At 42.8% G+C, this 24,646-nt stretch overlaps 2 protein-coding genes across 2 annotated transcripts in view; both read left to right on the forward strand.

Moving 5' to 3' along the window:
• Positions 1 to 12,481, forward strand: part of LOC134612223 (uncharacterized) — a 409,549-nt gene extending 397,068 nt beyond the window's left edge. The window contains exons 9-10 of the mRNA XM_063456572.1: positions 12,268 to 12,354; positions 12,476 to 12,481. Coding sequence (XP_063312642.1) covers positions 12,268 to 12,354; positions 12,476 to 12,481 — 93 coding nt within the window. The remainder of the gene's footprint in view (positions 1 to 12,267; positions 12,355 to 12,475) is intronic.
• A 3,312-nt stretch (positions 12,482 to 15,793) lies between these two features.
• LOC134612225 (CTD small phosphatase-like protein 2) overlaps positions 15,794 to 24,646 on the forward strand; it is a 35,689-nt gene continuing 26,836 nt past the window's right edge. The window contains exons 1-2 of the mRNA XM_063456573.1: positions 15,794 to 15,823; positions 16,991 to 17,070. Coding sequence (XP_063312643.1) covers positions 15,794 to 15,823; positions 16,991 to 17,070 — 110 coding nt within the window. The remainder of the gene's footprint in view (positions 15,824 to 16,990; positions 17,071 to 24,646) is intronic.

Raw genomic sequence — 24,646 nt, forward strand, 5'->3', positions numbered from 1 at the left:
CGCCGGCTTGTGCATACTGCTCCTCCATGGCTCATACGGCTAATTTCTGTCCAACCACTGCGAACGAACCTACCCCCTCGCAGGGCACTAGTTCCGCTGGTTCTGCAGAAAAAACACCCAAAGACAAACTGGGACGGCCTATCAAGTTTCTGGGCAAGTCCCAGATATGTAATAATTTTAATGTTGGAGCATGTAATTACAGTGGATGTCGGTTATTGCATATATGTTCAAAATGTTTCAGGGCACATGCTAAAACTATGTGTCCAAATAAAATGTACCCTAAACAATACTTAACGTCGATAAACATTTCTGTACTTAAGGCATTACTGTCACATCATCCATCTAGACATTTGGTAGAATTCATTATCTCAGGTCTATCAGAAGGATTCCACACAGGTCTCATACACATGCCTTCCGGAATCCTGGAATGTCCTAATTTACAATCCGCACAACAAAACCCTACAGCGGTGGACACACTCATAGCCAAAGAAGTGGCAGAGGGCTTCCTATTGGGGCCCTTCCAGTCCCCTCCTTTCACCACATGGCGGACAAACCCCATCGGTATTGTCACGGGGAAATCTTCCCACAAACAGACTTATCATCGATCTATCTGCACCTCACACCTCTGCCACTCCTAGTCTGAACTCCCTCATACCCTCTGAGGAATTTTCACTGCAATATTCCACCATAGATCACGCCATTACGGCTATCATGCAGGCAGGGGTCGGAGCATGGCTCAGCAAGACTGATATCACAAATGCCTTCAAGTTATTGCCTATCCACCCTACACTGTGGCACCTGCATGGGGTTAAGTGGGCCGGGAACTACTATTTTTTCTCACGCTTAACTTTTGGTTCCAAAAGTAGTCCGTCCATTTTTGACGTATTCGCTGAAACCCTATGCTGGTTGCTATTAAATATAGCCATATGCCCTACAGTTATACATTATCTGGATGATTTCTTACTGGTCGAGGAGAATATTTCCCCTCCCAGTAGCCTCAAAGAAACCATCAGCCTTTTCAAACAGGTGGGCGTCCCAGTCTCCCCCACCAAGACTGAAGGACCAGATACCTTCATCACATTCCTGGGTATCATGCTAGACTCAGCCACCATGCAAGCTAGCCTGCCACGCACCAAGGTAGAAAACATTCTTACCAACATAAATCTCTATATACAACTCGGTACTTGCAACCGCAAAGAATTACAGTCTCTGCTTGGGTCACTGAATTTTGCCATGCGCATCATACCTCAAGGCCGGGCTTTCATCTCACGACTCCTTTACATGTTCCCACTTTTTAGACATGATGCACACAGGTTACCCCTGGATACCCAAGCCACGGCAGACCTACTTATGTGGAGAAACTTTTTAACCACCTGGAATGGTAAAAGTATGTTCCTCCCTAAATTGTCTGACTCCTCACCTACCATTTGGTCAGACGCGGCGTCTACCACAGGTTTTGCAGCAATTTTTGGGAACGAATGGCTTTGGGGCAGCTGGCCTTCAGAGGTTCAGGACCTGGAGGGTTTTTCCACTACCTCAGCTCTGTTTGAGATATATCCGTTCGTGGCGGCTGCCGTGGCATGGGGGCATTTATGGGCAGGTTCGTCAGTACGTTGCTACTCAGACAACCAAGCAACCTGTCACATTATAAACAAAGGCCGATCCAAATCACTGACTATTATGATATTCCTGAGAAAACTCACTTGGCTGGCTGCATGTCATAATTTCTTCTTGTTTTGTGTTCACGTTCCAGGTTTATGTAACACGGCTGCTGACAACTTGTCTCGTTTTAATTTCCAGGCTTTTCGGCAAATACTCCCGTCAGCCGCACTCACAGCCACGACCACTCCACTATTCCACCATCTAGTAATGGACTAGACGCTATCATGCAACATAGCAGGACATTGTCCCAATTAGCACTGTCTACCAATACCCGGAAAACGTACGACAGGGTCTTCTTTTTATTTAAAAGATTCCTGTCGGAACACAACATCTTACAACCTTTCATCATGACATCCTTGTTGAGCTTTGCTTCTTTTTGCCACCTCAAACTCAAACTATCATACAACACAATCAAACTATATCTAACAGGCGTCCAACATCACATGCTAACTTTACAACCAAACAACTCAAGTTTCATGTCCTCCTACCAAATTAAGAACATCCTTAGGGGTATTCAGAGATCCGAACCCCCACGTACGACCCAGAGGCTACCTATAGACTTCCATATTTTTAAAGACTTATCCAGCTCACTAGATTTAAAACCCTTTGCCAACAACACAAATCTCGTCATTAAAACCGCTATATACGTAGCTTTTTATGGGTTTTTGAGACCAAGAGAATTTACCGCCATTAACACAACACAGTCCACTCACATCCTACTTCATTCACACTTAACAAAACACATGGACTATTATATCTTGACTCTGCCTCACTCCAAAACCAATCAACATGCACCTCCAGTAGAGGTTAAACACTATCCTACTCACAACAGGTGGTGCCCCGTCAAACTACTGGACTCATATACCCAGCATATCAACGCACCACCATCTCAATCACTTTTCCGTCTACAAGGTTCGGTACTCACTACCACCACCTTAATGACACACGTCAGGTCTTTACTTACACAGCTGGGCCTCAAATCAGCTAACTATTCGGGCCACTCCTTCCGCATAGGAGCGGCCTCCACAGCATCCAGTGCAAACATTCCAGTACATGTTATCAAGTCACTAGGGCGCTGGAAATCATCTGCTTACTCTAGATACATACCTAACCCGGTACAAGAAGTAAGAAATGCCTTTCAAAACATGTCTGGTTAAAAGTATGTATATGTCACGATTCCGGGGAACCCAACACGCTAACACACACACAGACAAACACACAGAAAGTATGCAGTACCGGTCCTTAGAGTGGCCGGGCTAAGCACACACAGAATAGTCAGGAGACAAGCCGAGTAAGGGGAACCAGAAAACAGAATAACGAGAAACAAGCCGAGGTCAAAGGGTAGGAGAAAGTCACAAAGTCAGTATAACAAGCCAGAGAGTTCGTAACCAGAAAGCACACGTTCAGAATCAATACTATAAAGCAAAGACCACAACAGGGCACTGAGAGACAGGAAAGGTAAGTATTTATAACCTTATCTTAATTCTGATTGGATAACTTCCAATCAGAATTAACAATCACACGTGGGGGATATCTATACCCCCCACTGTGATTGTTGCACTGTCGCTTTAACGCCGGGTCACGTGAGTGACCCCGGCGTTCTGATAACAGTGCCGGCTCCCAGCGTGCAGCGTTAGACATGCTGCCGCTGGGAGGAGGAGAGGAGGACGCGAGCGGCGTGTCAAGAGGAGAGGACGCCGCTCGCTGACCGGTAAGGGGAGAGGGGACCGCGGGTAGCGACGGACCGAGGGTGAGTGCTGCAAGAGGATTGCAGCCTCCCCTCACCGCTGCCCGCGGAGCCCTGACAGTATATTGCTGGTATGTAGTAAATTTGATTTTCTACTTTTGCCCTCTTTATTTACAGGCACACCACAACCGACTTGCTCTTTTAATACCACCCTACACTTATCAGTGTTTGTTTCTTCTGTACTATCATGAGCCCTTAACACAAGTATTAAGGCCTTTTGGCCTGTAATTGTGGGAAGGGCGTATGACACATCTCTTCCCTACTTAAGCGACACCCCTTACCTGGCTCCATACCGTTCGAGGTCAGCGCTGCATCACCCTCCCACCCACTCCTCATTATTAACTCTTTTTCTATTACATTTCTTCTTGGTGGGCCCTCTTTATTTACAGGCCTACCTCATCGTCGGTTCCAGCACACCACAACCGACTTCCTCTTTTAATACCATCCTACACTTATCAGTGTTTGTTTCTTCTGTTTCTTCTGTACTATCATGAGCCCTTAACACAAATATATGTGTATATATATATATATATATATATATATATGTATATACACAAATGTAGTGGCACTCACCTTTTCAATGAATACGTAGGAAAAATGCCTTGGTGCAATCCCACGCTGGGTATGTATAGCAAGAAGGAAAGAGATGCACTCTGAGAGTGCATCTCTTTCCTTCTTGATATATATATATATATATATATATATATATGTATGGAAGGCAATATGCCTGAAGTTGTGGGAGGGATTAATTTTTCCTATTTAAACCCGAGTAAATCCCAGCTTACCTATCGTCGCTGTTTCGAAGTTCTGGCTTGCTAGTCTCCCTCTCGCCAGTACAGCTTCCGGGTCCTCGGCGACACGCTTCCGGTTCCGTCGTTCCTTGCGGCTTCCCGCCAACCTCTGTTCGCACAGACGCTCCCATACTCAGAGACTAACGTACACCAGGTAACCGGCGAGAATGGCCACGTTCGGGCTATTCTCGCCGTTCAACTTTTTCTTTTAAACTACATACAACAGTTCTCTGTCGCCGGTTCACTTTCCTCCCAATACTTCACGCAAATTACTCTGTGTTTGCTCTCCGTACCCAGTTCTTATTAGGTCATTACTTTAATGAGCAAATGTTGCGGAGAGCATTCCATGTAAACGATCTTTATAACAGATGTGCAACTTCCACATTATTCTTGACAGGTAATCGGTCATCTTTCTAGTGTGTTTATGGGGATTCTTTTAGGCTTCGAGACACCCTAAATAGCTCTGGTAACACAAGTTAATGTAAAGTAATTTGGGCGTATTCAGTCTTGTTCATCTTATTAACGTTATGACACGGAGTTTCTTAAAGGTTCCCTAGGCGAAACAATCAGTTTCTCTGCGCGAGCTTGTGCTTGGTTTATGACAATTTTAAGTATTATCTAGTGATTGAAGATTTGCTTCTGAGTAATAACATGCATTTACTTCAATACGGTAAATAAAGATTTTCCCGTTTACCGCAAGTCGGTGCAATGCCAACAACACCTTGAAGGTACGGTTGATCTCCTAGTATATATTTTGTATTAAAGCTTTGAAAAATTGTAACTCATTTCGGCTATACAAAGCAATGTTCAGCTTACATCTTCATTCGTAAAAATCTCCTTCTCTGCGTTTAGTCATCCGGCTACCTAGAGTTTTACATTCATACAAACTGCATTTTTTCTCAAATCGCGTTCACAACATTGTTACAAGTATCAATTGGTTGAAATTCTGCTGTCCGATGGGGGTATAATTTATGTAAACTGTTTTAATTAGATAACTAATGCGTATGACAGGTCGGTTCGTATGACTTACATTAACAGGTGATTATGTTCTTGTGCTCTTTTAGGCTATTTAGTTCTTATTAATTATAAGTTGTGATATTCATGGCTTACTTTCGAGATGCTTTTACAAAATGTTTTATTTGTGTTTGTTTTGGCATTTGTTTTATATGAGTGTGTGTGTATGTATATATATATGTATATATGTGTATATTTGTATATATGTATATGTGTATGTATATATGTTAAATAGGGAATCAAGTCACCATGCTCTCAAGGTAAAATAATAAGTACTTTCTTGAGTCAATATATACGCTGTTACGGTTGTTTAATTCTGCTTACTTAGTTGCCTGACTGCTGCACTATTTATTACTATGCCTTAACTTTGACGCATATACTTTCTGTTTCATATACCTACACATTACACTACCAAGCGTATTTACCATCGAGCACCCCTGCACAGGCAACCATACGCGATTTGACTAGAATGAGAATGGGGGATCAGTCAGTGGGAGGTGCTCTGACAGTTATGCACATTTTACATTCATCAGCACACGCTTTGAATAAACACAGCTTGCATACGTGACAATTACGCCGTGCATTACATTACTAAACCTATTTAAAGATTCTGACATATTCAGCGTTGCACTTAAGACCTACGATTGCCTGATTACCTTGACTTGTACACCTCTGCGCAGACAAGCACATATGTTTATAGACACGTGCATTTAAGTTCACACTACAGTTCCGAGGAACAAGCCTCGGCAAAAGCGAGTACGCATTTTTTATCAGTTCTATGAACAAGATCCGCATTAAAAAAAAAAAGACCTCGTTTATGGCACCTCGAACACCACATACATGCATTCTAGTTTATACGTACCGACCATCTAGATCCCGACGTGCTCACAGGTCACTCCAGTTTCGGTCAGCAGCACGATCCTAACTCATTACCACCCACGTTTCGTTTCGTGGTATGTCCTTTCTCACTAACTAACCTTCCCTCTTAGCTAGCAGTGGCTGGCTGTCAGGTTTCCTAGGTGTCCACTAGTTGTTATTTCCCCCTGGCTTCTTCGCCTTAGGTTAGCGGTCCCGCAAGGCCAACACCCATCCTCATACTCGGAGGTACTACGCCCCTCGGGCCAAATCATAGTTAGTCGCCTCGCATTGTGGCATAGAGAGGGCCTCATCTGTCACTCCCATGCTATCTTATGTTTAACTTTCACAGAGAGGCCGACACCCCGCCACAACGTTCAGTGGCCACGTTATCCCCTCGCGCCAACGCATAGATAGAGCCTCTCCAGCCGCTTGGCAAATAGCAGGGCCTCACCTGTCACCAATCTAGAGTAATCGTTTCGCCGCATTGCGGCACTAGCTAGTCAGCCAGCACTCATGCACTCATACTCTCACACACATACACACACACACACACACACACCTCGTAAGTTGGGGGGTCAGCATCCTACAGACTCATCACGCATAAACCACTATGTTCAGGTATCCTAGCGGGTTATTTTCTGCCCCGTCATAGCGTTAGTTTCGATTGTGAGTTACATACCCTTACAGTAATACAAACAGTATGTCAAAACTATCATACAGGGCTAATCTATGTTTTCAATACGTAAATCACTGACGGGCTAAGGGTCTACTAGAGAACTAGTTATAGCAGTACAAGGATATATATTTTCCCAACTTGTCACTCACTTGTGATCCAATTATACCACATTCACTAAGTACCATATCAATCTAGTAGAAACCAAGATCGTCGGTTTCCTCCAACAATTCGTTTCAGGCATTTTTCTTACATATAATTTCAGTTGAATATGTATATTGGGGGCACACGCTGCCTTTACGTTACACGTTGTACAGGTTAGGCTTCGTATTGGACCGTCATCAGGTCCTCTAGACACTTACATACATGTAGTGACTGCTTACAAGTTTATTTTGTATTTGTTACTTTGCAACCCCTTAGGGGTCTTTCAGTACGTTGAGTTCTAAATTACATACGTTGACTCGTACCATCGCTTAATTCTCACGTCTAAGTCACTTATACAATCTACACAGGTTAGAGCATTAGCAATCTAATGAAAACAGGGTACACAGGTTTCCCTCTCGCTTCATATCAATATCGAGACATCACTCGGCCGTCATCACGAACAAACAATACCATTCAAATCCTTAACAACTAATAGTCTTCTCTCTGCACGCTTGACCCTCGCAGGGTTCTCCAGGCGCAATTCAATTAATTCATCATGTTGTTTAGTACTGCATACATTTCACTATGTTATTTGAAGTTACTCCTGAAGGACCTCTTGAACTTAGTCATGCTATCTGTTTCTGTTTAAGAAGTAACACCATAGGCATCATATAATATACACATTTACGGTCCAAGCCTATCAAGTAAACGATTAAGGGGTATTTATTATACAAACTCGTTTAAGCTTAAACCGCAATCAAAGCTCCTTTCAGCTTCCTATCTTAAGCGCACACCTTTTTCCTACTATGAATTACTGCATTTCATTCTATTCGGTTCGCATCAATACAGATAGTTCGTCAGGTGCCTTTACAGTCCTTTTCGCTGTGGTTATCCAGTTAACCTAACCTACCATTTGTGAGTAACGCTCATCCACGAGTAACAAGCCTGCCAAGGATTAGAAGTTCTGAAGTTAGTCAAATTCGCATGAGGCCACCTACTCATCTCAACACGGAGGTTCCACCCGACGGTCCAACCCGACGGTCCAACTCGGAGTTAGTATCTCGCAAAGTCATGGTCACGGCCACAAGTATAGTCTCTTTTACCAACAGTAAACAACCCGCTGCACGTAGTAGATACAAGACCACATGGGCCAAATCAGAGGTAGGGCCCCTCTCAGACACGGGGCAAATGATAAGGGCCTTACCTCCAACATGATAGTCCTTATCTTCACCTATCAGTACTCGTTCGCAAGAAGCTCTACTATACGGGATTTTCAGTTGGCATAGAAGTTGCATGGTTAAAACAAATATATTTTCTTCCCTCCTCACAGCATGCTACAAGAAATAGCCCCAGGACGTACTATCTTTTCTCAAGTCCCCCGCCTTAGCCGCTCCTATAGTCCTGAAATCAGACCTTGCTTAAAGTAGAGGTTGAGCTTAAGAACATACGGCCCAGAGATCCTCTGCAGGTCAGAAGGCATTCATGCCTTAAGTTTAGAGTTTTACGCAGGTAAGATTTGTCTACATACTCTACAGCTTACGGTATGGGTAGGTGTGGTATCGTTCAAGATAATATTGCGTTAGTTATAATTGGTTGCTTGCACAATTTTTGCCACATCTATTTGAACCAGCCTACAATACTATTGAAACTATACCTACAGGAATTTAACATTACAGGTAGACAACATACCCAACAGCTCCCATTTTCTTTCTTATTCAGTAATAGCGCTGACAGGTTTCAGAGATCAATACTCCACAAATCGTCCAATCCATTTCCTATCTACAGTACAGTCTGTGGGGGAATTTTCAAAATAACCATTAAGCCTCCCCTTTAACCTACTAACATGGTAATTTAAGTAAGCAATTTCCTTGGCTTTCTACGTTTTCTTGAGTTCAAAAGAATATGACCATCGGGAACTTTGGACCTTCGCCCATGCATCAACGGTCTTTTCCATAATGTGAGTAAATGTTTACTAATCGTGCAATTAATCTTGTCTTTTATTTTTGCCCTCTTTTGCAGGCCTGACCTCTCGTCGGTTTCGGCACACCTCAACCGACTTTGGTCCTTATCAGACTACATACCTTTAATCGTACGTCCTCAAATTACCCCGTACACAAATGGAAGGCAATATGCCTGAAGTTGTGGGAGGGGTTAATTTTTCCTATTTAAACCCGAGTAAATCCCAGCTTACCTATCGTCGCCGTTTCGAAGTTCCCCTCCCACCTCACCCTTTATTATTTACATCAATGTACAAGGTGGGCCCTCTTTTGCAGGCCTGACCTCTCGTCGGTTTCGGCACACCTCAACCGACTTTGGTCCTTATCAGACTACATACCTTTAATCGTACGTCCTCGAATTACCCCGTACACAAATAAATATATATATATATATATATATATATATATACAGATCAGTGCACTCGCTTGTTAACTAAACAGTGATTTCAAATCCTAAAAAGTACTATTTAAAAACACCTCACCTAGGTAGAAAATAATGGGGGTTTATTTATTTTCTACCTAGGTGAGGTGTTTTTAAATAGTACTTTTTAGGATTTGAAATCACTGTTTAGTTAACAAGCGAGTGCACTGATCTGTATATTTTGTATTTTGGTCTCAGTAGCACCCTGTAATAAATGCATGTTTAGGTGAGTGCAGCCCTCCTGACCTTGTTTATAATTGTAGGGGTCTAGGCCAACCCCTGGGTTTTGCACCCCTCCCTGCCACGGGTGTCTCATTCCAGGATCCTATTTAGCCTTGACTTGCAGAGAGTCCCAGTAAGGAAGCATTTCCCAAGAAAGTGGATTAATCTCATAATAGCAAGCATTAGGCTACTAGAGTAGGACCTGCCAAGAATGGGGTACTTTGATGCAGTTGGCAGGCTTATGCAATGTATGATCATATAATGTAACCAAACCCCCATTATTTTCTACCTAGGTGAGGTGTTTTTAAATAGTACTTTTTAGGATTTGAAATCACTGTTTAGTTAACAAGCGAGTGCACTGATCTGTATATTTTGTATTTTGGTCTCAGTAGCACCCTGTAATAAATCCATGAATAAATGCATGTTTAGGTGAGTGCAGCCCTCCTGACCTTGTGTATATATATATATATATATATAAATATATATATATATATATATATATATATTATTTTTTTTTTTAAAATGGGGTAGCCCCCAAAATATTGGGACATATAAAAAAAGACAACTCTGTTCCACAGAGTAGCTGTTGACATTATAGTTGCGCAGGCCAATCGCACATCCCCGTGGCGGCGACTTTGCATGCGGATGTCATCCATATCAACTTTCGATGCCAGTTTCTGCGCCTATCATGGTGACCACGGGTAACAGGGAATCAGGGTTCCATTCCATACAGGCACCCTGAGAAACGACTACCACATGCAAGGAAGGCAGCAGGCGCGCAAATGACCCACTCTCGACGCGGGAAGATAGTGATGACAAATAACAGTACATCGCTCTTTGTAATTGTAATGAGTCCACTTGAAATCCTTTAACTCTGATCAATTGGAGGGAAGTCTGGTGCAGAGCCACAGACCTGTGCGTGCTGCAGCTGAAACTTCACTATCGCCTGCTGCTGATCGCACAGTCTTATGAGGCGGTGGGCGGGAAGGCCGAAGTTACGCGGCAGCGCAGACAGGCGAGCAGCAGCAGGGTGACAACGCCAAAAGCGCGCACAGCCGCTACAGTGAATGTCACATCCTGTTCCAAGTTGCGGATCAATCTGGTGATGGCTTCTGGTATCCAGTACTCTTTTTACTGAAGCTGCATCAGGGTCCTGGTATGTGGCCGCAGAGGGCCACCAGAGGGCGTGCGGTTACCCTGCACCAGACCCTGCTAATCCATTCCACACTGTGACTCCTAACTTCAACATCAGGCATACTGGGTGCAGGTCATCCGACCGCCGCCCAGACAGTGTCTGGGTCCTGGTCACCGGACTGCCCACCTGACTATGAAACTACGAATGGATCGTTAAATCTGGTACGAACCCAAACTTTGCAGTTCGGGTTCGCTCAACTCTATTATGGATCCTTTGATCGCTACATGTATTACTTGGATAACTGGTAATTCTCGAGCTAATACATGCCAACGAGCGCTAGGGGACAGCCGCTCCGCTTTTGCACCCTGCTCCCTCTGTGCAACCAGCGCCTCTTACTCCAAACTGCACACATCACTCGCATGACCTTGATTCCATGTAGGGTCTAGGACCTCATCATCCTCCACCCACTCCTCAACCCTGCACTCCTTGCCGGTATGCACACTGCAGAAAGGCACAGCAGTTGGCACCTGTGTTTTTCCAGCATGTAAAGTCTGCAAAGGACATATGGAAATTGTTTTAGAATTGTATCCAGGCATTGTATCTGGTAGTTTCTAGTGTAGAAAATATCAATCTGTCACTTAGATCTGTGTATCAAGTGTTGTAGGTGTGAAACAATATTACAAGTGACCGATGTAGTAAATTTGAATCAAAGTTACGCTTCGATTTGACTCTCAGATATGAAGTGAACACCCCAAATATACTATACTTTTTAAAACTCCAATGTAAGCAGCAGATTAACACCCAGAAAATAAGAATGTTTACCACTGCGCTGTAAGCACACTATTAGACGCTTTGATTGGACTCTCAGATATGAAGTGCTTCCCACTAAAATACTATTTAGCGGTTTAGGACCCAAAAAAACTGCAATGTGACAGCAGTATTTGACGCTTCTATTTAACTCTCAGATATGAAGTGCACCCCACTAATGTACTACCCCACTAATGTACTATTTAGCACCAAAACAAATTTACTCTTAAAAACTCTGATGTAACCGCGGTATTTGAAGCTTCTATTTGACTCTCAGATATGAAGTGCACCCCACCCCACTAATGTACCAGTTTGCAGAATTCTTTCCTAAGCTGTCCCTATCAGCGGCAGCATCCTCTCCCTACATTAATAAGTCCGCATGTGCAAGTGGCGCTACGTGACTCCAGCTTATATATAGAGGCTGGGTCACATGCTGCACTGGTCAATCACAGCCATGCCATTAGTAGGCATGGCTGTGATGGCTTCTAAGGGCACACAAGTCAAATGCTTGTTGATTGGCTGCCCTGCAGCCTTTGAAGCGCACCATTAAATCGCCAAACTCCAACCCGAACATACAGTGATATGTCAGTGTTCGGGTCCTGGGTCCAAAAAACGTAATGTTCGGTACGAACCAGAACTTTACAGTTCGGGTTCACTCAACTCTACTGGTGACCACATATGCCTAGCTTTATGGCCTGAAAGGAAACTTTTATATGCTTTCCTTTTCCTTTTCAAGCTACTATAAAATGAAATCTTACAATATCTTTTGTTTCATATTTTGATATTTCCTCTGCAGGAGAACATCCTGGTCAGTAGTTCATTGCTCCCAGACGACGATCCAGACTACACATTCCTCACTCCTTTTCAAGACAACTATTACAAGGTTTGATTCTACTTGGAATGTGTTCCATTGTTAATTTTGAGTGTGGAAAAATTGTAAAATCTTAGATTTGGATTAATTATCCATTTATTTGTGTATTTGTACTGATTTCTTTTTTTTGCAGTATTAAACTGCACATTAAAACAATATTTTCTTGATTAGAAGTCATTTTTTGGTGTTAATAGTGCAATCACCATTCTCCTTTACAACTCTCTGGCTACCCTGTGGTTTGTGTTTTGAATGATTTGCTCTTGTTTAAATTATGTTATAGAAAATTATAACTTGACACAGCTTCTTAAATGTAGTCTTAAAGTGCCGAAGTTCCGAAGCACAGTATTGCCTAAGTACTAATATACTTACCCAGTGAAAGAAGAAGAATATTACATTGTATACAATTTTTAAAAAAGTATACAAACATAGCCAGGATTCAGCCGTAAGCATTTGCAACACTTACCACAATCAAGTAAGATACATTCATATAAAATGTAAGTTACTTGGCCAGTCAATGTAATGACAGGAATGAATAAGTAGATAACTCCCTAATTACCACAGTATTAGGGAGCTATCTACTAAAAGGCTGAAAGACCTAAATTGGTCTTTTAGCCAAATTTACTAATACTAAGTAAAGATTACTTAGTATTAGTAAATTATGCCCCTCCTCGCTATACTGCAGACACAGAGCACTCTGGTGGATTTCAAACCAACCAATCAGAGTGCTGTGACAGGTAAATGTAGAGACTTACCTGTCAGAGCACTCTGATTGGATGGCTTAAACCCCGCCCTGCAGAGCTCAGTCTGTGCGGAGCCCTCCATGGGTGACGATGGATTATTTTTATTTGCGCTCGTTTTTTTGTTTTTTGTTTTTTATTGCGTCGGTTATTATGTTTTTTTATTTGGCCTTTTTTGGGGGCTGAAAAAAGAAAACATCAAATGGTAAGTTTAATTTTTTTTTACATGTACTTAGTTAAAGCTCCCCCCTCATTATTTTTAGGGTGAGGAGGGGGTGACTAGGGGTTTGGGGACCCCTAGTCACCTGGGGGGTACATTTTTTTTAGGGCCGCCACTCAGGGGTGGAGGCCAGGGGGAGGGCAATAGGTCCCCCCCTTATTAGTATTTAGGGCCCCCACCCACTGCTCAGGAGTGGGGGCCAGGAGGGAGGACCTTAGGTCTCCCCCCTTATTAGTATTTAGGGCCCCCACCCGCCACTCAAGGGTAGGGGCCGGGGGGGAGGACATTAGGTCCCCCCTCTTATTCCAATTTAGGGCCCGCACCCGCTGCTCAGGGGTGGGGGCAAAGGGGGAAGGACATTAGGTCCCCCCCTTATTAGTATTTAGGGCCCCCACCCGCCGCTCAGGGGGGAGGGCATTAGTATTTAGGGCCCCCACCCACCGCTCAGGGGTGGGGGCCAGGGGGGAGGGCATTGGGTTCCCACCCATCATTTACTCTAGGGAGGGGGGACCTTATTTTTTTTTTTTTTTTTTTTTTTTTAACAGTGAGCAGCTCACTGTTTACTAGACATGCCCTTACTCGCGGTATAGCGAGTAGGGGCAAAATGTACTAATACTAAGTCATTTTTACTTAGTATTAGTAAATTTGGCTGAAAGACCAATTTAGGTCTTTCAGCCTTTTGGTAGATAACTCCCGAATACCGTGGGAATTAGGGAGTTATCTACTAAGCGGCTGCAAGAGAAGTCCTGAAGTTGCAGAAGTTTCTAAGTGTTGAAGTGCCGAATTGCGAAAGTCCCGAATTTTGGAATGCCAAACCGAACCGAAAATTTCCCCCATGCACATGCCTAGTAACAGGAGTGTTTCCAAAACCCAGTGACTTGAACAAGAAATATGTTTGTAGCTGTGTTGAAAAGCTAGCCATTTAAAGATCTTTTGTAAAAGACCAGTTGTACGGTGAATTACACCAGTAGTTAACTCGGTTAACTGGTTAACTGAAAGCAATGTTAGAACAATAGATTCATAGATTGTATTTGACATTTGAGCTCTTACAATGCTCATGGGGATATAAAAGTGAGGAATTTTGTGTACAATGTAATTCCATTAGGGTTTTGGCCATATTTTGGCCAATGTTTTTTCCATCTTTTGTACTAAAATAAAGAAATGCCATGCACCAGTATTGCTTTTCAAGCTCATGAATCAACCATCGTATAATGATTGTTGTGTAACTGTTGTAGGTAATGAAGAATCCTATAATAATTTATGGGTAAAATGGTGTATTCATTAAGAAGAGTCACATTGTTTCATTTTATATATTTGCTGTTGAACTACACATTACTTTAAATATAATTGTTGAGACATCTGGTTAAGTCCTGTTAACACAGAGCATGGATTTGAGATGCAGTGTAGCAATACTAGAGCTAGAGAAATACTAATTCCTCTTTTTACAGAGATTGGTCCACAATTTATGTGTTTGGCATATCTCCTATTCAACCATGTCAAGAAAGTAGAAATATCCTACTTAATATATTTCTCCTTTAAAGTAAATGCAGTCTAAGATGTTGTGAATTAGGATAGAGTTGCTGATTAGTGAATGTTTATTAATCGAAACACATTTTGGAAATTGCTGTGCTTTTTAATCTCTCTCTCTCTCTCTCGCTCCCCCTCTCCCTTCAAGGTGTATCTTAAGCTGCATCCTCATGGCAAAGAATTCCTTGAGACAGTTTGCAAAATATACGAGGTGAATGTAGAAACATCGTATACTCTTTTATAGAGAGTACAGTGTATGGAATGGGTTAAATACTACATTTTATATGTTAATTGAGCCTGGCTAATTAAAATTTTATTGTTGGCAGTAAACCTTTTAAGATTAGAATTTGAGTTGAAGATGGCAAATCTATCTTGTTTCAGTATACAGTATAATACTTGTCAAACAGTTTAAAATGATTACTATGCTTGATGGAGCCTTCCATGTTTAAAGAAAGGATGAGGTCCAGGCACTCAGCAATTTAAGTCTTGACAACTTTTGTATTGGAGCATATCAGTTAGGCAATGTATTAGTCACTCTCTGTGACCATGATCAAACCATACATACATGGCCAAAAATAGTGTTTAAATTCCATTGTATTGATTACAAATTACCTCAAGATTTACCAACAGGGGAACATAATACAAATTCATAACTGCAATGTCTGTTTGCCTGCAATGGCTGCTGCTAGGCATGTGCATGGTGAAAAAATTTGGTTCGGCCTTCCGAAATTCGGCACTTCGACACCTCGGCAACTTCGGCACTTCGACACCTCAGAACTTAGGACCATCGGAATTTCGGCACTTTGACACCTCGGAACTTCGGCGACTTCGGAACTTCAGAAAAATAACCCTCTTAAAAAAAAAAAAAGAAAAACAGAATACAGACAGATTGCAGAAAAAAAGCAAATCTCTCTCACTCTCCCCTTTATCTCTCTATCTCTCTCCCCGGAACACACATGTAAAAGCAATGTGGCTCCGTAAGTCTGCAAGAAGTAAAGTAAATGGAATGTTGTTTACCTTTCTCAGTCTCTTTGTGCTATCACAACTAGCCTGCCGTCTGGTCACATGAATGCAAGCCAACACCTGACAGCCTGATTTATTGCTATTCCACCTTAATGACTCTGTGTGCTTTCATTGGCCAAGTGTCAGTGACAAAATCACCATTAATTGGCTGTCCTCTAACATTAAACAATTAATTTCATTGGACAGGAAATAGTGAAACCGGATTGGGCAAGCAAGAATTACATTGCACAAAAGGAATTGGCTTATTGGTTAAGATTCCTGTCATCATTCACATAATTTCCCTTCCCTCTCTTGTTTTCTTTTGACACTTCGGCACTTCGACACTTCGGAACTTCGACACTTCGGAACTTCGACACTTCGGAACTTCGACACTTCGGAACTTCGACACTTCGACACTTCGGAACTTCGACACTTCGGAACTTCGACACTTCGGAACTTCGACACTTCGGAACTTCGGCACTTCGACATCTTCGGAACTTCGGGTCTTCGGGATAGCAGCACTTCGGCCACTTCGGAACTTCGGCACTTCGGACATTCGTAAGCATCCGAATGTCCGAATTGCCGAAATTCGTCCGAATATACATTCGGACCGAAACGAATTGCACATGTCTAGCCGCTGCCGCACGCCAAAATCAAGTCACATGAACAGGAGCGAAAGGAACACTCCGAACATTCATAACAACTACAGGGCTTTTCTCTTTCATTGCAAGTAGTTTAACCATTTTAAAATGGTTTGACCTTATTCCTGAGGTCCACTGTGCAATGCACTGTAGTGGTTGTGGCGCTGGAGTGTTTGCTTAATCTCAGTAATACAAATATTGAGCTATTGTACCTATGTTAAAGTTTTGTTGCAGATTACTAAAGAAATGCCATTTGATGATACCATTACATATACCTCTGTTCTTTTTTGTCTTTCTTCATAGTTAATATTTATTTTTGTTCATATAAAATATTTTTGCAGCAAGAATATAGAAATTACTGGCAGATTTTCTGTTCACTTGACAAAGAGCATGTCTTCTTGTCTAAAAAGTCAAGCAGCCAAAGCTACTAACAGATGTTAACATTGTGCCCATTGGCAGTTTTAGCAGATATTGAATCTAAAAACTCACAATATATTTTATTTTGTATTTTTTGTACACAGATTTTTGTTTTTACAACTGCAAAGAAAGCCTATGCTGAAAAAATCCTGGAAATCTTAGATCCACAGAAGAAGCTTATCAGGTCATATATAAAAAAAAATGGGTGATATATTGTATTGTTTAGCGGACAATGGCATCAGCACAGAAATAAACTATAGCCTTTTAACCCCTTAAGGATCGTCCTCAGTAACATCCCCTTGAGGACCCCCGCTGTTACTATCTGCCAGGCAGATAGTAACAGCCAATTACGCCATGTGAGCAACACGCGATCGCTCACAATTGGCTGCTGTCAAAGTGGGTGTTACAAACACTCACTTTGGCAGTGATCTCTGCCCCTCTCTCCTCTGTAGCGTTTTGTGAGGGAGAGAGACCGAGATCAGTGTGTGATAGTTTGTAGCCAGTTTGTTGCCAAAGTGCCAGAACCTGTTAGAAAAAAGTTTTTAAAACCCCTTCCCTGCTAAGTCCTGTTACAGCAGTGCATTTGTACTGTCTGTATTTTTATTTTATTTTTACCCTTGAGGGTTTTTTTTCCGTCAAAAAGCTGTGTTTTAGTCTGTTTTAGTCAGTTTTTTTTTATAAGTGGCAAAATTTAGTTAGTTAGTTTCCTTCCCCCAAATCTCCATTAGATTCTTTTTGCAGGAGTTAGTTTAGAGATTGCCGCTAAAGGATGTTTTAGTCGATTTAAAAAAATAATAATTGTGTGTTAGTAATTTGTTTGTTTTGTGTCAGGTAGTGTGTTGGTGAAACATGCAGCGCATGTACAGCTTAGAGGAGGCATATGCCTTCTTAGCGTCAGACTAAGACGCCACTGACACCTCGTCCGATTTTGACCCAGGTCAGTTTTCTGACACGTCTAGTGAGACGTCATCTGTGTGTAAGCCAGCTGCAAAAAGAAGCTGTGCTTTCCCTGCTACGCCGAATGTGGAGGACGACTGGGTACCTCCACAGTTAACTGAGCCCCACATCCTTTTAGTGCCAACGCAGGCATTAATGTCAATGTGGATTACTTCTCCCCTATGCAATATGGAGCTATTTTTAGGGGATACTATCTGGGAGGAGATTGCTTTCCAGACTAATTTACATGCTACACAATTTTTTATACCAATCCAGGTAGCTATGTAGTCAGGCTCTTACAATAGCCTGGTATTAGGTGACTATCTATCTGATGCAAGTAGCAACCCACAATTTTTTTCTTACTTTTTAAAAAAATGAATCCTGGAAAAACCACCTTTCTCCAATTTCAACTTAAACTGATTTCCACGATCATTTATGGAGATGTCAAGTTGCAACAACGGTGCCAGAGGAATCCATAATTGGTGCTACGCAAAAACTGCAAAAAAACGCAACTGCAAAAAAACAAATCCCCAGAAACATTGCCGTGTCTGTTATAAAAAAGAGAAATGGACAGACACCCCCTTTCACTGTCCCGATTGCCCTTCAAAACCTGGACTGTGTATTAGAAAATGTTTTAAGCTCTACCACACAGAACATACCTTTTTGTAATACTTGTTCCTGAATTTCTATTTGTTTCTTTTGAAAGCGGAAAATGTTTCCTTCCCCCAAATCTCTAGTTAGATTCTTTTTGCAGGAGTTAGTTTAGAGATCACTGCTAAAGGTGCAATTGATACCTTGGTTAAAAAAAAGTGGAAACGTTTTCTGGCAGAAATCTAAAAGCAATGTGTGTATAAAAAAACTGAATTAAAAAATTACCACCACACACTTTCTCTGAATTTGTTGAGCAAAATGGTTGGGGAAAAGAAGTGAAAACCTTGGATGTCAACTTTATACAAATATATACTTTCAAACCATAAATTCAACTTGGGGATGGAAAAATGCACCACACTCAACATGTGCCTAGCAAAGCAAGCAAACTATATTCGGCCAAAATGGGCAAGTCTAAAATATGTTACTTTAAAATTGTGGCAAACCAATGCATGAGGGGCATAGGGGACTTTGCAGAAAAACAACTGGGGAGTTTTAAGGCAGTAACATATAACCTGCTGGCTAAAATCAAAAAGCAGAATTCAAAAATTATCACCATGCATGTTCTCTGGATTTTTAGCACAATGGTTGGGGGAAGGATGTTAAAACACCCCATATACAATACCCTGGAATGTCTACTTGATAAAAAAATATATACTTTCATGATGGTAACACTAACTGGGGGATTCAAAAATACACCAAACTGAAGGTAGGCCAAGTATACGTATATATCAATTTGAAAAACTGACATGCACAAGTCTCTATTCTGGTCTTTTAGCCACCCCAAACAACCCAGCAAAAATGTCCCAAATAGGACATGGGCGCAGGTTCACTACATGTCAAAATTCCATGTTGGAAAACGGATATGCGCACCTGCCAAGTGTGGCCTTTTAGCCCCCTAACATCCCGACAAGCCTATGCATGGATGGTATCACTGTACTCAGAAGATGTTGCTGAACACATATTAGTATGTTTTTTGGCAGCAACACATAACAGGATCTGTGAATTTATACCTGAATTGCAATGTATGTGAAAAAAAAAAGAAACTACCTATGCAACGTTTGGCAAAGATTGGTGGTAAAATGGCTGCATAGAAAGTGTCAAAATGGGGCAGGGCCTGACTGGCGAACAGAGCGGATGCAGGATAGAGCTACTCCTGTTCCTTGTTGCAAAGTATCCTGTTTAAAATCCGCAAATGGAAACCTACCGAAGCATATGGGCCACCAACCAGGAGCTGATTGTAAGGGCTACACACCGACACCAAACATGATATCTAACCTGCAGGAACCCCAGGAGGAAAAACCACGACCTACAGGGATGGTCGATGCAGGGGAGACGTCGCCTTCAATGACTGACATCATGAATATGGGCCCTCGTCCCGCTATGGACCTGCGGGGGTCATTCCGGTCCCAGGAAAGCCCCCTCAGGCGCAGTGGCAGCAAACCCGGCCGAGGCCCACTAGCCCCAAAATGGCGGCGAGCGTCCCGAGACCACCCGCCACAACACAAGAGCCCAAGCACACCTCCAAATCACAACTCGGCACAAAAGCCGTGAAGTGCCTGCATGCTTACGCATGCTGGACCAGAACAACACCGACACGACAACTAGCCATGGTCACTCTACAGCAGACCTCCACGCACAAACAGATAAACCTGGCGTCGGGGCCAATTCTCTTGCATTTATATACCTTGTTGTCATGTCACTATTAAGTCTGTGTGTTTATCACTGCATACTATAAATAAAGAATATCTTTTTTTTTTTAAGTGTCAAAATATCCTTAGATGCGGGAGTGGCCTAGACACGGAGGAAGATGGCAGCTTAATTGAGGAGCTCCGTCCCACACAGCAATAACCTCACGCTAAACTTACAGCGAGGACCGAAGATGGGGCGCACAAAATGCCCTGACGGCTCCCAGACCCCGAGGAGAAGCTCCAGCAGCACCCAGGTCAGACCCATGGACGGGTTCCTACACTCATCGGCGGGCATGTCCCGCGATGCCGCCGGCGCCATTATGGCCGACTCCCCGACCCACTCCCAGACCTCAGAAGCCGGCTGACCCTAACTGGCCTTTTGGCGCCGATATCCGAGCACTAGCTACTGCAATGGTTACTAAAAAAGACCTCCGTGCCCTCTCAGCCACTATCCACGCTGTGATCCAGATCCCACAGAGGAGGAAGATGTAGAGGCCACACTGAAGGCCCTCTTCCAGGAAATACAAGGGGCAGATGCGCCGGAATCCATGGAATTTGACGGAGCACACAGAGCAAATAGACCACGCACAGCAGACAGCACACCAAGAGATATCATATGCCTCTTACACAACTATAAACTAAAGGAAAGAATTATGGCTAAAGCTCGCTGGAGACCACTTTGGAGGTTCCGTGACGCAGAGGTAGCTCTGTACCAAGATCTGTCACCCCTAACACTGGAGTCCCGCAGGGTCCTACGGCCTGTCACGTCACTCCTCAGAGAGCGGGGAATTCCATATAAATGGGGATTCCCCTTTACTCTACTCGAAAGACACCGCAATGAGTGGATCCCCCTATGATGGCCAGAAGAGGTACCTAACGACTGGAACTGCCACCTAAAGAAGTTTCAAACTGGGTCCTTAAACCAATAGAGCAAAGATCAGGGCCACAAACGCCTGGCCAACAGCGACGGTGCAGAGACGACACAGCACAACACCCAACAGCCTGCAGACAACTTTCACCGGCTGACCCGGAGGAGTGAAAGCAGGTGCCCCCTCCCCCCCCTTGAGACCACAACCCAGCCAAGACTGTCGTGCACCCACCGTGATAGAGTCCCTATTGAGAGAACAGAGACTTCCAGTTCGACACAGAAAACAGATTAGTCCTGTCTAGTGCACATACCCATAGATGGTCCCTAACTCTAGCACCCACACGAGACCCCTTGGCAACACCCCTGAGGCTCGAGGTTGGAGTTATTAGGACGAGCCATAACTTACGGAGCCTATGGGAGAGGGAGGCAGCTAGACAGGATCGCTGCTGACTCTGGGGGGGGGGGGATGCTGCGAAGGGGGGGCTTAATACGAGACACATTAAAAGATGGCCCTATACACCAGTGACACTCCATGGTTCCAGGTTCCTAGATGCTGAAGGCGCCCACCAAAGCGAAGTTCGAAAACCCACACAGCGAGATATGACTTTAATGTTGTTAAACAGGGACTGGGGCGGGGAGGGTAGCTGTTATTAGGGGCTGTTGGAATCAAAATGTTTTGTTATATGGGACAAAATCAATTAAGGTAGGCGGAGCTAGGGGGGGTGAACTCACTGAGGGGCTCAAACACTGAGGGAGAATATCTTGAACAGAATTGGGATAAGTTGAGAAATCACATACAAGACATTTGCCACCCAGGAAGGTCGGTGAAGTGGACACGGGAACGGAGGGGGGGGGGGGGATACGCGGCAGGGGGCAGAGATGGGGGGCTAAGGGCACCAGACACAAGAGTTAATTTATGCTACATTGTGTATTGAAAATGTGTTGTGCCTTCTCACATCACTGTTCTCTCTCTGGAACCCCTCACCATCTACCCACACACCTAGATAGCTCAAACCAGGATAACGCCTACCGGGTACATAAGCCACAAAAAGTATAGGCGACACCTGGGAGGGAAGGTGCCTACAAAACTCAGCTAACCAAGACACATGAAACGACTGGCAGGACCCTTCACAAGAGACGCATGAAACCTCACAATGTTATCCCTGACCAACGCACTGTTAACATTTCCCCCTACAAGAGTAGACCAGACGAGGGCAAACAGAGCCCTGAGAAGACCGCTGACTTGCCAATAATGGGGATATATCCAGCCCACCACACCAGGGCCAATACCCCAAGAATGGCTTCAACCCACTTAAACCGTGTCCTCACAGCACACAACTAGATGCCGGTTAGCAAAAGGAATCCGCTTAGACTTAAATGGGACATGAGACTCACAGAGGCTCCCACACATTGTACCATCTTAACTCATATACACCACCATAATTATAGACACTCGCTACAATCGATAGTAGACCAACACCCCAGACCGAACCTGTGTATACCTAGACTACTGGGGGAAACACTTCCGTCACTGCTCTAGTCTATACTAGGAGACGGTAGGGTTCTGATATCCAACCCAGTTGCACAGGTATCCCTCATATTGAGGGGCATAATATTCTGGTGACCAGACTACTGGTAAACTCCCAGACTCGTCTGACACCAGACTTGTTAAATAACCCCTCAACTGACATTCCTATTTGCCCGGGCGGGACTCCCCCCGGACGCCGTACAGCCCAGTCGGGAAAGGGGCGGTGAACGGGTGATCCCACAGACTTCACGCATTTCCCTCTCTTGCTCCCCCTCCCTTTGCTCTCCCTTCTCTTCACCACCTCTGAACCCCCTCCCCTCAGTTTTTTCCCTGGGGTGTGCGCGAGCTCCAGAAGACTGCACTACCCATGGAGCTTTGCTCCAATCATGCCGGTCACGTAAGTTCTACCAGGAGCAGCTTGTTATCATTACAATAAGCAAGCCGCTCGCCGCCCTCTTCCCTTTACTTACTATGACAGGCAAAACTACATTACCCATGGAGCTTAGCTCCAAACATTGCCGTTTTATTTATTTTTAATCTTACACATATCTTTCAATATAAGCCTCGCTATTTAATATATAACTATACCACATAGTCCCTATCAGTTTATTTTATTGAAGTGAATAAATAATACATGATTTAATTATGCTTTATATATGTTTTTAAATATGTGTTTCCTATTGGTTGATCCGTTTTTTTGGCGCCAATTTTAACTGTCACATACCCTTATAAATATTCCTTCATGCCAGGTATATTGCTATACTACCATTTTGATAAAGCCTTAAAGGTGAAACGCGTTAATGGTTTTAAATTGTGTATTTTAACAATAAAAGTTTTTTGGTTACCTTTTCAGGACCAATCTTCATTTTATTGTGTTTTATATACACTTTTTATTTTTACTTTTCCCGGCTTTTTTATTGTATCCTGATTCAAGAAATCCTAGGTGGGGATCATTCCACCAGCGCTGTATTGACAGAGCCCTATACTTGTGAGTATATTTATATTTATTTTATTTATCTTTTACACACTGAGAGCTCTATTGCTGTTTTTTTTTATATATCGTGGAGCACGACTTAACCAAGGCCGGACTGACGGACACACCTCTACAGTATATCCCTTAGCGGGGATTATGTCGCTAAACGCCCTTCAACCTAGAGCTGGCACCTAACTTACTAATCATCTTCTCACGTTCAAACTACTTCAGAAATGCTACTCATAAGTTAAACACACTATGTTAAGCATTACTGTAATTGCTTTAACAATTAATGCTACTAGCGGGAACCGAGAAGGAACGACTAGGATGCAAAATGTACAATGCGCAAGTTCAATATTTTACAGTGTTTTCCCCTAACCCTTCCTTTCTGTACCCCACCATAACCACAAAATATTTGAAATAAAGAATTTACAACAAAAAATATCCTTAGATGAATACCCTGGATTGTCTACTTTCCAAAAAAAAAATGTACATGTTGGGTGTTTTTCAGAGATTTATGACATAAATATAAAAATGTATATTTTGAAACCGCAATATCCTACTTGTACTTATAGCCCTATAACTTGCAAAAAAAAAAAGCAACTAAATACTGGGTGTTTTTAAACTCAAGTAAACTCAAGTAAAAGTCGTCTTTTTTTTTTTTCACCATATTTTATTTTATTTTTTTAATTAACTTATATGACATGATAGAAATAATAGTATGTAAAGAAAACTTGAAAAAAATAATATATAATTTGTATAGGGACTGTAAATGAGAGAGAGCAAAATTACGGCTAAACACAAACACCACAAAAGTGTTAAAACAGCTCTGGCCCTTAACGTACAACATGGCCATAACAGTACGGTACTTAAGGGGTTAAGGAAAGTCTTTCATAGATTTTTATTATTATTTTATATAAAAGCCTTACATGTGTGTATAATGTCATGATAATAATAACTAAATAACATATCTTGTGCACCTCCTGGCTTACCCTTACTCCATGGAATGGTCATATTTTAATCCTCTTTGTAAGAAGTGTTCATCCAATTAAAGACTATGTAGTTAATTGAGTTAGTGCATGTTTAGAATTTGTAATTGTGTGCCTGGCATCTCAT

Source organism: Pelobates fuscus, chromosome 5, assembly GCF_036172605.1.
Source record: "Pelobates fuscus isolate aPelFus1 chromosome 5, aPelFus1.pri, whole genome shotgun sequence".
Classification (NCBI taxonomy): Eukaryota; Metazoa; Chordata; class Amphibia; order Anura; family Pelobatidae; genus Pelobates; species Pelobates fuscus.